General features: G+C 43.3%; 1 protein-coding gene across 4 annotated transcripts in view; it reads left to right on the top strand.

The window, feature by feature from the left end:
* The window catches only part of hipk2 (homeodomain interacting protein kinase 2), a 66,849-nt gene that overhangs the window by 11,060 nt on the left and 43,035 nt on the right, over positions 1–12,754 (top strand). For all 4 annotated transcript variants that reach the window (XM_084932844.1, XM_084932842.1, XM_084932841.1 and 1 more), the window contains exon 2: positions 4,225–5,404. In XM_084932844.1, the coding sequence (XP_084788970.1) occupies positions 4,225–5,404 (1,180 nt within the window). The remainder of the gene's footprint in view (positions 1–4,224; positions 5,405–12,754) is intronic.

Raw genomic sequence — 12,754 nt, 5'->3', positions numbered from 1 at the left:
TGGTCAAATATTGTAGTCAGAAAGAGCGCAAAGCCTGATGGAGCAGCAGCCTGCATGACAGCAACTCCCCACAAGCTTTTCTGATGCATTATTCTATAAATAAGCAGAGATGAGAGAGCTAAAAAAGCAGACAGGATGGTCAATAGTGGCCTCGAGAGAGAGAGAGAGAGAGAGAGAGAGAGAGAGAGGGGGGGGGGAAACAGAAAGGGAGAGAGACCATGCAGAGTCAAGCTCCAGCTCTCCCACAGAGGACAGAACTCAGGCAGGAGGCAGGAACACAAGGCTAAAAACCTCTGCATGGACACGATTTTCCTCTTCAGTGGCGTGTTCACTGTTGCATTTGGCCACAAAGTCACTGGAGCTGCAGCAGGTTTTTCAATTTGTTGGACAGGTCCATTTTTGTAAATGGTATAGACACAGTATAGAGTCTTTGACAAGAGCAGCTCTTCTGGGCACCAGAATAACACTGAATGTTTTATTTTGTCTTCTATCTAAAAAATGGTATGAGGAGGAGCACAATCATGCAAACAAGCAGCTAAGAATGAGATAATGCTTTGTCTAGACGGGCAGAAGTCACTTCATTAGACGGCGACTTGGCCTACCACCCAACACCCTCCAGTCCGCAGACAAAGAGATGTCCAGTAAAGCAACAGGGTCACCAGAGTGTCTCTTTTGATGTCAGTAGCCATTAGGCCTCAGGAAGTAGTCCAAATATAACCAGGCCAGGAGACATCAACCAGACAGACCTGACTCCTATTTCTGTCTCCCAGGTGATTTTTTGGTGTCCTGGTACTGTGTCTCGCTCTGCTCGGTCCTTTGGGTACAGAGAGAGCACGGAACAGGAACTCTAGTGAACGATAAATATTAAAATTTATTAGAATTATTTTTCATTCGTTTTTCCTGCAAACTGCAAAAAGATTACATTTACATTACATTAAGCCATTTTAAATGAGGATTTCTATAAAAGCATAGATATTTGAGAATAACCATGGGTGAGCTGAACAGTAATCGAGTTTTATAAGACTGTTCGTAATTACAAAAGACTATTTGGTTGGTTTGTTGGTGTTTAACTCTGCCAAGTTGTCAAAAGAGTATAAATGACAGGTTTAATAAAAGGCAGCAAACAGAAGCAGGTCACAGGCTAGAATGTGAGGGCCACTCACGGCCCCAGCTCTCCACGCTCTATTCTTCTCCCCTCCCTTTCAGTCCATCTCTCACCCTCACATGGCATGCAGAACGACCCTGATACTCCCAAAAAGAAGATTAACAAACCCCTGACAGAGAAGTAATCTCTCTGAAAACATTGACTATTACCATTTCAACATGCTGCCTCTAAACAAGGGAAAATGCCTCTGTGGTATGCTTAATTGCAGTGTGCGGGATACACAGAGTTCCTTTAGGTATGTTAAATGGACAGCCTTGGCTACTGAAGGCATTCCAGCATTGTAAATGTACAACAATGGACCTTTACTGTTCTTTGCTTGGCACAGAGTTCACAAATTTAGCTAAAGTTCAAGAGGACCATTTGAAGGGAAAGTCTTTTGACAGAGGCTGTTCAGATTCTGAATCATAAATACTTTTAAACTTCATTCGAGGTGAAGACTGATTCATGAGGACTGGTGCTGCCTTGGAAATGAAGTATAATTGGTCACATTGTTTCCTGCGTATGTTGTCATGAGATAACATTCCAGCCATTTGACCTTTTATGTTTAGTTCATTTAATTACTTATCTGTTTTCTGCACAAGGCTCTTAAACTGTTGTTACTTTAGCTTTAGCTGTGCCGAATATCTCGACAGACAAAGCTGAATTTCAAGAGTTTCCTGTACATTTCTAAAGATTTTTGTTGGCTATTTTTCAGAGCCCTTCCCCAATTTAGACAAACAGGCTTGGCCTTCAGTTCGTTGCACTGTGTTGACAATGTTAACTGAACTCTTTGACCACAGGGTTCAAACTGACAGGGAGTCAATGAGTGACTAAGATCACGGTTCAGGAAGAATTCGTGTGATACAAATGCAAGAGCAACAAGCCCAATCTGGCCTTGTAAAACCTTGAACTATCCATAATCATGCTGGCAGATATGTAATGTTGGAATTTTCCATACGAGAAACAGGCTGGCTCTGTGCCCGTCCATCCATCTCTGTGCTCATCAGTCTGTGCCTGTGATTATCCTCTCAGGCTCTCAGTCACACACTGTTGACACTGCTCTGTGACGCAATGCATCATTCAAATTATTTTTAGCATAAAGTCCAGGCACAGGAATTGGTAATCCAAGGAGTGACATCTGGCCTTCAGGGCTTATGTGATTAGCAGAGAGCCTTGCCCCTAATAGCCAAGCGGACGTTCTTCATTACCTGCGAGTCTGGACCTGAACTTACCAGGTGTGACCACTTAAACTACAAAAAAAGTCTACACATTAATGATTTTTCAGACAACATATGTGCTGATAACATGGCTAAGCCTCTAAATAACTGCTACACGGAGGTGCTATCTGCTACTGTGCAACACTTGCCAAGCTTACAGCGAGCACTGTAATGTGCACTCTGCCTTCAATCCTGCCGCATTAGGGCTAAGACCAGATGAACAAAGAGATAAATAGTAAGTCCAAGCAAGGCCAGAGGAGAACCTAAAAAAAAAAATAAAAAAAAAAACCCACAAAAGCAGGAGGAAGAGAGGTCATGAGAGTTAAAATAAACAAATGAAGCAAAGTATAGTGGAGGGCTGCCAGCATCCTACTGAATTAATCATCGTCATCACTGAAAGGAGCTAATAATGACAAAGTGACCAGTCATGTCCTCTCCTCAATGCTTTCTGTCCACACAACATAGTCCACAATTATAGAAGTCATCCCATTTTGGGGGGAGTGTGGTCCTTTAATTATCTTTGAACACAGCAAAACTTTCCAGCTTCCAAGATGTCTATTAAACACACAAAGCAGCAATTTTTCCAGCAGTAAACAACGTTTAAGGGTTGCTAGTGTTGTGTGCATGTTGTGACGGTAATAATCTTGGAATCGTGCATCAGTTGATCAGCAGTGGCCTAATTGTGCGTGCGCGAACGCACGCGCGCGCGTGTGTGTGCGTGGGCGTTGGCAAGGCCAGGTGGAAGCTCTTAGTTTGTTAGCAGTAAACTAATTTTGGGTTTACTGGAAACTATTTAAACATATCATTAGTACAAGTCTCATATAATCTTGTGCTGTAATAATCATTTTGATGCTACAAACAAGCCTGTTTGCAAAAAGAGATAAAGAAAGGAACTATTTTTGGGCAGTTGTTTGCTTGGAGAAGCTTTTGCTTATTCTGAGGCAGCTTGTTCCCAGGAGTTCAGAGCACAGCCTCGCTGCAGTTTTGCTTTTGTTTTGTTGTCTTCAGAATCTGTGGTTGAGAGGGAGTTCAGTCCCTCTCGCTCCTGTTTTCATAGTTACTTGAGCAAAATTTCTTCCACTACCTTCCCTAAAGTGAGTAATTGTGTACCAGTAAGTGGCAGGGCTGGGCTGAGAGGTGGGGAAGGAAATTGCAATCATTCACTTACACTTTTTGTGCTCCTACTTTTATATATGATTTCATACGGCTCCTCTGTCTCTGTGGAGTGTCCGATGAAAAGGGTATTCTTTTACTATTCACTGAGCCTGTTTACTTTGCCGCAGATGGGAACAGTGGGGAAATGGCATTTCCTTTGCATGAACCAGTGGTTTGCATAAGCACTGCTCAATCTAAATCTTCTTATCTTTTGGCTAAACCTTTTGGCATTTTTATGTTATATAACAAATACATTTAAAAGAAACCCTCCATTACTGCGCATTGCATTCAAAAACAATTTGGCTTCAGATTTAATGATCTAGGCTCGGATGTTTTACTACCGAGTGTTAGATAACAGCACTTCTGAGAAACAACTTGATGCCGAAGCGACAAATGCTTGATGACATTTTAATGGTTAATAAGTCTTTTCATCAGTGGGTTTAAATCGGTGGATCCATTTATTATAATGGATGATTATTTTATAAGTGTTCATTTACCGTGATGTTGAAAAGTTCAGTGGGTTTGCATGACGATGTATCAGCATATATGTATGCTTGGTGTTTTAATGACCTGCTCTGACCCAAGCTATCTTTATTTAAAGCTTCTTGCTACCACTCGTGTTGCAGGCACTCTCATATTCCTAACCTCTCACTTTCATCCCCCTCCTGTCTTTCTTGCTCCTCCCCCTCCGTTCTTCTCTTGTCACAGGTATGGCCTCGCAAGTGCAAGTGTTCTCCCCTCACACTCTCCAGTCAAGTGCCTTCTTTAGCGTGAAGAAACTGAAGGTGGAGCAAAGTTGTAACTGGGATATGACAGGGTACGGCACACACAGCAAAGCCTACAGCCACAACAGCAGCAAGAACGTGTCGGCCACCAGCGGCCCCCTAGGCATCAACAGCTCCCTGCAGGTCGCCAGCTCCACCCTGCCCTACGAGCAGGCTCTCGTCTTCCCAGCCACCGCGGGCCACATTGTGGTCGCCTCAGCCAGCAGCACTTCGGGGGCCGTGGGGTCTCTGCTGGGTGGCGGGGGTGGAGGCAGCAGCAGCAACAGTAGCGGTAGTGGAAGTGGCGGAGGTGGCAGTGGTGTGGGTGGTGGGGTTGGTGTTCACAACCTGACGCGCCGCAGCACAGTCAGTCTCCTAGACACCTATCAGCGATGTGGGCTTAAACGCAAGAGCGAAGAGCTTGACAACAACAGCAGCGTGCAGATCATTGAGGAGCACGGCCCACCGATGATCCAGAACGGAGCAGCCAGTGGAGCCACGGTGGCTACGGTGGCCACAGCCACCTCCACAGCAACATCCAAGAACAGCGGCTCCAACAACGAGGGCGACTACCAGCTGGTGCAGCATGAGGTGCTCTGCTCCATGACCAACACCTACGAAGTCTTGGAGTTCTTGGGACGAGGAACCTTCGGGCAGGTGGTCAAATGCTGGAAGAGGGGCACAAACGAGATAGTGGCAATCAAGATCTTAAAAAACCACCCATCGTATGCACGGCAGGGTCAGATCGAGGTCAGCATCCTGGCACGTCTCAGCACGGAGAGCGCAGATGACTACAACTTTGTGAGGGCCTACGAGTGCTTCCAGCACAAGAACCACACGTGCCTGGTATTTGAGATGTTGGAGCAGAACCTGTACGACTTCCTCAAGCAGAACAAGTTCAGCCCTCTGCCTCTCAAATACATCAGACCGGTGCTGCAGCAAGTGGCCACAGCGCTAATGAAACTGAAGAGCGTAGGACTGATACATGCTGATTTGAAGCCAGAGAACATCATGCTGGTGGACCCATCTCGACAGCCCTACAGGGTCAAAGTCATCGACTTTGGCTCAGCCAGCCATGTGTCCAAAGCGGTCTGCTCCACTTATCTACAGTCCAGATACTACAGGTAAGAGATCGGGCTAGTTAGCTATTATATGTATGACTGCAGATACAAAGTGCTTCTTTCTGTTTGTTCAAGATTGTTCTTTATTTGGCCAAACATCCAAATCTGTTGTTACCCTCTGAGTTTCCCCCTGAAGATTTCTCTTTGTACCATTATTTTTCTTGCACTTATTTACCCCCCTAGTTAAATTTCTCCGACAGAAGACAGGGTAATAAAACTCAAAGGCTTACTGAGAAGAAAAAACAAAAATCAAAAAAGAGTGGGGGCAGGACAAAACAACACCAGCCATGCTTTAGTGTTACTTTGATGAATAGAGAAGACCTGCTGAGACTCTAGTAAAGACATAAGAAACCACAGAGCATATCTAAGGCCATTTCACTGTTTGGTTCCATTGAGAATTTCGTGGTTTTCCTTTGTTTGTTTGTTTGTTTGTTTTTCACAGAGAGAATTTGAAAGACGGACCACAATCATGTGAGGTAGCAATCTATCCCCAAGTTTCAATTCACCCTTCTACTGCCCAGACCCTTACCCCCCATCACCGTAGCTGGCTTCCATTTCCCCCAGGATAGAGACGAGGGTCAGCTGGAGTTCTCCTGTAATATGTGCTTGTAATCCACACGAGTGGGCCCTGCATTAGAACCAGATGACTCTCTCTGGGCAGCATTTCTTTCTTCTCTCAGTACTTTTGAAAAAATCATTTTTACCCATAGTAAATAGTGTGATTGGATTTTAGCAGAGCCTGAAGTGTGCGTGGAGTCAAACAGTCTTCTTGTCTGTACATAGAGGAGCTTTGTTGGGGCTCAGGAAGACGAACAGGTGTGTGTGTCAGCTATGGTACCACGCAGACCCACACAGAGATCTCACACACAGGTGGTAGCTTTACAACTGTGCATAGTGCAGATTCTGTTGGGAGAAGTTTGTGGTCTCCACTGAGTGGATTCTGTTGATAGAAGAGCTTGCTTTTGTTATCTTTACAGTTTATCGCTGGGTTTTTAAATGTGTTACAGGGAAGATCATTGTTTCCTGTTGAAAGATGGCAAAGGTTACAACAGAGCAAATGAACAGACATGGGATTCAGACTTCGTGTATCTACAGCATTAAATCATTTTGGCACATTTGACAAGTCTATTATTTTAAATGACCGATAGTTTTTGTTGTTATTCTTTCTGCTTAACTGACTTTTAAAACAACATATATTACATTAAGATCCCTACGTGGGAATTGTGTTGCTCATGTCAGAAAGGCAGTGCTGCTATATCGGTTTAAGTAGCTCATCCTGAAGTAAACACCACTGTTAGCCTGTTGTTGCTTCTTGCTGTAGGTCAACAAGGAGGTTATAAAATGCTCCTGTTTGTTTTCTTGGGTGTAAAGAGTGCAGGTGAGTGAAGAGACCATCCTTTCGTGCACTCTTAGCAGCAGAAAAGGGGAAAGAAAGTCTCATGTTGATCAGAGAATCCGTCAAACGCCTTGAGCGGGTACTTGGTGACCCTGGTGTAAAGCTCTGGGAGGGAATAAGGTGTCACAGGGATCTCTGTACTTCGTAATGACTGTTTTAATAATATGTGTGCTTTACCAGAACTGATTGTGTGAAATCAGGCAAGCCTTTCCCTCTAATTCAAAAAATGAGCTCATGGGAAATGAACACTAGGGGTGTTTTAACATTGTATGCATTTTGGACCACAAACAAACTTTGGCTGCGGGTAGAGTTCAGAGTGAGTTCAAAAGCTCAGTGGCGAACATCAAACCATCTTTGATGAGGAGATAGCAAGGCCGTTTCTGTTGCCTGCACCTTTAGAGGGTGGAGATTACACACAGGTGTGCTTTCACGGCTCCAGAAAGCTGGCTCAGTATCACACAATAGTAACCGCATCCCTGTGTTGTATTCTTTGATTTCAATAAAACGTGTATTTGTTTTTCTTATTTGTCTCATTTTCATTCTTTGTATATGAATAAGACTGTAAAAAATTCGAAGCCCCGTTCGGACATTACAGACTTTCAAACTCGCTGATATCTGCTTCCGTCCGCTAATTTCATAAACCTCACATGCAGCTGTTTGCGTTTTTGGACGTCACCGATATTGTTTGCTGTTGACTTTACATGTGCTTTAACAGCCTTGCAATGAGTTATGGATTTTCCACAAGGTTGAGTTATGCAAATAAAATACCAGTATTCAAAGTAAACAAGAACAGCTCTCAGGGTTCCTAGAGTTTCAACTGCATTTGCTTCAGTGCTTAGCAAATACAGGGTCATGTCACTAAGCTCATCTATCCTTGTCAAAGAGGCCCATCTGCAGGACTCCTATACTTTTTAATACGGACGAGGCCCTTACGATTATGTATATTATGCAACAGCACAGTCTTTCTGTCCTTTTCTTAATGATTCTGTGTCTTTGCATCTTGATTACATCACTGCCTGACCTAATGCTGGTTATCCTCATTTCTTCTTCTTCTTCCTCCTCTCCCCTGTTTCCTGTAGCTAATGATGTAACAGGTAAGCTGGCTAGTCAAGCTTACCCTGTGTCAGATAAAGGGATTATTGTGTTGTCCCAGCTGGGCATTTTTGCCCTGTTTATCTCTTCGGGTTAAGGCCATGAGATGGGTGGAATGCAGCAAGACATTATTAAAGTTTATGTAAAGTTTCCTGAGGCAGTTCAGCTGCTAGCAGCAGACCTCGTGATGACTGCTGGTAGAGAAAGGGAGGTGCGCACAGGGGCAGGGATTGGTGGAGACACAAGTTCTTATCCTGCTTGATCTCCATAGAAATCTGTACTGTCTTTGTGTCTTTATGTATTGTACAGGTGAAATCTGGTTACTCGCAGACTCACATCCGATGACTTTGCCATTGTTTAGGAATGCAGATAAACTCAAGTGTGACTATGTAACAGAACTAACCGCACGTAGACTAGAAACTAAAAATATTTTCTTTTACCAACAGATTCTGCAAGAACTGAAGCTGCTATTTGGCTTCCTATTTGTAATATTTTAAGATCAAATCATGCAAATAATAGCCGTGTTTTACATTTCTAGATTTTCTTTATACATACGTTTAGGTATATGACTTAAAACCTGCTAAAAAATCACTTATTCCACCAGTTTTACAGTAAAAATAAATAGAATTTTGAATGCTGTACGTTCTACGCTGTTAGTTCAGATAGTGCTCCAAATATTTGGTAGAAAGTAGGGCTGCCACAAACGATTATTTTGATAGTCGACTAGTCACCGATTATTTTTGCGATTAGTCGACTAATCAGATCATCATCCATTGGACGTAAAACTACAGCTTATTGCACCAGCAGCATCTGCTCTTATATAACTATCATTAGCTTACAGCTTTAAGTGTTTAAGGTATGTGCTAACTAAAAATAAAGACAAGATGATAGTTTATTAAATTTTAATTAAATTTGCAGATTGTTTCGGTGAAGTTTAATAAACTCCTTGCTATCTAAAATATAACGGGACACCGGAGTATATTCTTGAGCATCTCACACTTCTGATAATCAGCTGTCTGCTTGACCTTTATTCAGCTGTGTAAAAACTATAACTTTAATCTCAGCCAAACCGATTTACTCAGGAACAAATAAAATACTAAAAAAGCCAAACAATAACATTTTGAAGTTATCTAAGTGACTTATGTATGTTTAACCTGAGTAGCGAAAGACTGCAGTTGGTTTGAAAACGATTTGCCGGGAGTCCGGTGTTCTCACGGCTCTAGTTAGCCTTGCCCCCGGCTAGCTATCGAGCTAGTGGGTAACAGACGTCTCCGAAAACGTCGGAGCGCTTTTGAAAATATGTGGTGTCTTGATAAACTGAGCAGATATTTGAGGTTTACACAGCTACATTCTCGCCTGAAAATATGTTAAATGTTTATTTTGTGACCCAGAAAGAATAATAAGAGTAATATTAAAACTAACTAGCTGCCGCCATTGTTGGAAACTGAGCAGGGCTGCGCTATGAATTCTGGGACACAGCTTCTTCTTCTTCTTCGGGGTTTAACGGCAGCTGGCATCCTTGTACATGCAGTGCTGCCATCTTCTGTTTCAGTCCGTTATTGCACTCTTAAATCCTACTACTTATTCCTGCGTCTTTTGTGAGCTTACAAAGCTTCAAACGACGCGTCGACTATTAAATCAGTCGTCGACGATTTTGATAGTCGACGTAATCGTGACTAGTCGACTAATCGTGGCAGCCCTAGTAGAAAGTAGTTCCAAAGACCACTTTTCATAGTCTAATGCTCCTCAAACAGAATTTTGCACGTGGTTGGAAGGTGCAATCACACAGAGATCATTTAAAAACCTGAGTAAGTAAAACCCAAAGCATCTGTTTTCATACATGTACCACAACAATTAACAAATTGATATGTGTCTGAGACTTGGTTACATTTCATGTGACTTCTCTCCGTAGATTGTTTAGACATACTGAACACTTAGAGGAGCATGCAGTGAGCGGTTTGGTGGGTGGAGGCGAGAAATCTTTCTCCAGCTTCCTTTTAATTTCTTTCCTTTTCATCCTTATGCTCATTTTTGCATTTAACAAAATAGTGTAACACTTGAATGCATTCACACACACACACAAAGGCTCTCTCTCTACACAGTGGATGTGTTACACCGATTTGTTCAAGTGCCACAAGACAGGGGTGCAGAGACGGAGACCGAGTCATTTCCTCTAGTAATTAAAAATCTTAATATTAACAACCCAGAAGCCCGAAGCTGCATTGCACACGCTGCACGCATGTCAGAACCTCCCAGCTTGCACCTGTTATTTAAATTGAACACATTATAGAAGTCATACTTACACATGACAAATGAACACCATAGACTAAGGATCAGAGACTTAATATACAGTGCAGAGGTACAGAGGCCTGAGGAGTTAGCTTATTAGACACTGTGAGTGAAAGGAAAATGAGTTAATAGTGTCTGAGAAAGAGGAATGGGCTTGTTGATATGACCAGTGATCTGAAGTGGCCAGAGTCTGTGTACTCTCAGTGTTATCAGTTTGAGGCTAAAGGCTTCTGGCAGAAGAGATCTTAATGCTTCCCAAATGGAAACTTGACTATTAATATTATGTAACTCTCTGTGTTTTCTGTATTCATGTTGGCAGTAAAGCTAGGTACGGCTAATTCGTAGTATCCACGACTCCACCGTGTTTATGTCTTGATGTTAATAACTCATTAAATATAGATCCGTCTCCATCACGGGTGGTGCAGTCTCTGCTGAGTTTAAGATGAGTCTCTGCTCCACCTGTCTGTCTATCTCTCTATCTGTTTTTAGCATCACACAATCAGACAGACAGGACAGGCGTTCCAGCACATTTACCCTGCCTCCGTGCGAAACATCAAGGGGTGTTTTAATGAATGAGGTTGCTATTAGTTACTGTTCTATGAAGCGTGTGTTAAAGTGTACGTGTGTATGTGCCAGGGAGGGAGAGAAAACCAGGTAAATGGCAGGATCGGGTTGCTACGGAGGAAAAGACACATTGGGAAAAGGGGGAAAGGCACATTAGCTTAGTAGTGGCGTTGCTGTTTGTAGCGCTGGTGTTGCTTATAGGAAGATTGTAAGAAAGTAAAAATAAGGTAGAAGAGGGTTGAGGGACGGAGGAAGGTGGAGGGCCAGGTTGCAGAGGGCTGTTGTTTTGCATTCCTTGCCAATACCTGGAACAGTGCACGCTTACCCCAAGCAGTGGCAGATTATTACTAATGCAAATGACTTTCATTAGCTTCAGCCTGACTGAGTGGCTGTTGAACACCAGTACTTCTTTTTGCTGACTTTCGAGTTGATGTATTTTTAGTTTCATGTGTGGAGCTTGTGACCAGTAAGGGCCAAGGCCAACCTTTTGTTGTTGACTGTGAATGCTGAAGTAATTAGTTATTATCAGGACTACTGGCCTGTGTATTCACCATGGTGCTTTTTATGACAGTCATAACACCTTAGTATGCATGACAGAATCCTAATAACCTGCTTCTCATTTATAATTTGCCTCTGGGCAGCTCTTCCATGTGTCTCCACAGAGCAGTCAGGAAGCAGGAGACATGTAGCAGCTAAGCTAATTAACTACCAGTAGTCAAGCATATGGATTGGAACATATACAGCAGTCTGAAACTGACAGTCAGTCTTGCAAATAATACAATATTTAACTGTTGAAGAGGCATTTGATGATGGATACACCTATCTGTGTTTGTGTGTGTGTGTGTGTGTGTGTGTGTGTGTGTGTGTGTGTGTGTGTGTGTGTGTGTGTGTGTGTGTGTGTGTGTGTGTGAACACACCTAGTGTGGGACCGAGTGTTTCTATGATAAGACGGTGCTCTCTAAGTTTCTCCACATCGTTTTATCCTGGCTTCTTGTCTTTGTTCTCCCTCACAGTTCAATTTCCATACATTTCCCAGGATATTAAGCTGACGGAAATTAAGCTGCCTTGATAAAACACAGCAAGCCGCCCACTCAGACTCACTAAGGCTGCAATCTTGCTGTTCTATATTGATTGGCTTATTTGAAACACAGGATTTTTCCTCAACAAAGCTTTTGGACTGTTTAGCAAATGATGGCACCGCACAAGTGGCAACTTATTCAACCTTACACGTGTGCGTAGCGTTGCTGTTAAAATTATGAAGTGGGGGCCCATTAAAATCGCCGGGCTTGTATGATTTTGTCTGCCGAACAATAGATTTTTCTTCTCATTTGAGCCTGAAAATCATTAACAGGACAGGTGAAATTTCTCACAGCAGCAGTCCTATAGTAGTTTTCCTCTTTGCCACAGATTTGTCTGCCTTTTTTTAAATTTCCCCGATTCAAGCACCAGCGGGTTGGCAGGGTGATAGCTGCCATCAGCGTCTGACTGGCACAGGTGCCCCCGGGTCTAAATAAATCATGAGGCCTCCTGCTGATCCCCTCCCTCCGCCATTCCTGTATGCCCACTATCCCTCCACAGGGAACTCCAGTAAGGGAGCAGCCCCCACCACCGCATGGTGTCTTGGCTCCTTCCCACTCTCCTTCCCTTTCTCTTCTCTGCCACCCCCACCCCCCTCGCCTCTTCCATCCACTTCCATGAATATTTAAAAGCTAACACCACGATGGAAAATATGCACCAAGGGCAGTGAGACTTGTCAAAGAGAGAAAAAAAAGCGAAATGTTCATTTTGGGACCCTGAATTTCCTAATTTAAGGCAGGCCATGTGATGAAATTCAAAGTGGTCTAATTACAGAGTGTTGTGAAGAGAGTCGAAAAGAGAGAATTTCAACAACACACACTGAGAGAGTGATACAAGCAATAGCTGTCCAGCTGGGGAGAAGACTGGGAGTACTGGGGGGGTGGTCAGTGGGGACCAGCAGTTGGCTGTGTGTGTGTGTGGACTGATTGCCCCAT

Source organism: Perissodus microlepis, chromosome 7, assembly GCF_051167445.1.
Source record: "Perissodus microlepis isolate ML-2025 ecotype Zambia chromosome 7, ASM5116744v1, whole genome shotgun sequence".
Taxonomy (NCBI): domain Eukaryota; kingdom Metazoa; phylum Chordata; class Actinopteri; order Cichliformes; family Cichlidae; genus Perissodus; species Perissodus microlepis.
This window is presented reverse-complemented; position numbering and strand designations above follow the sequence as displayed.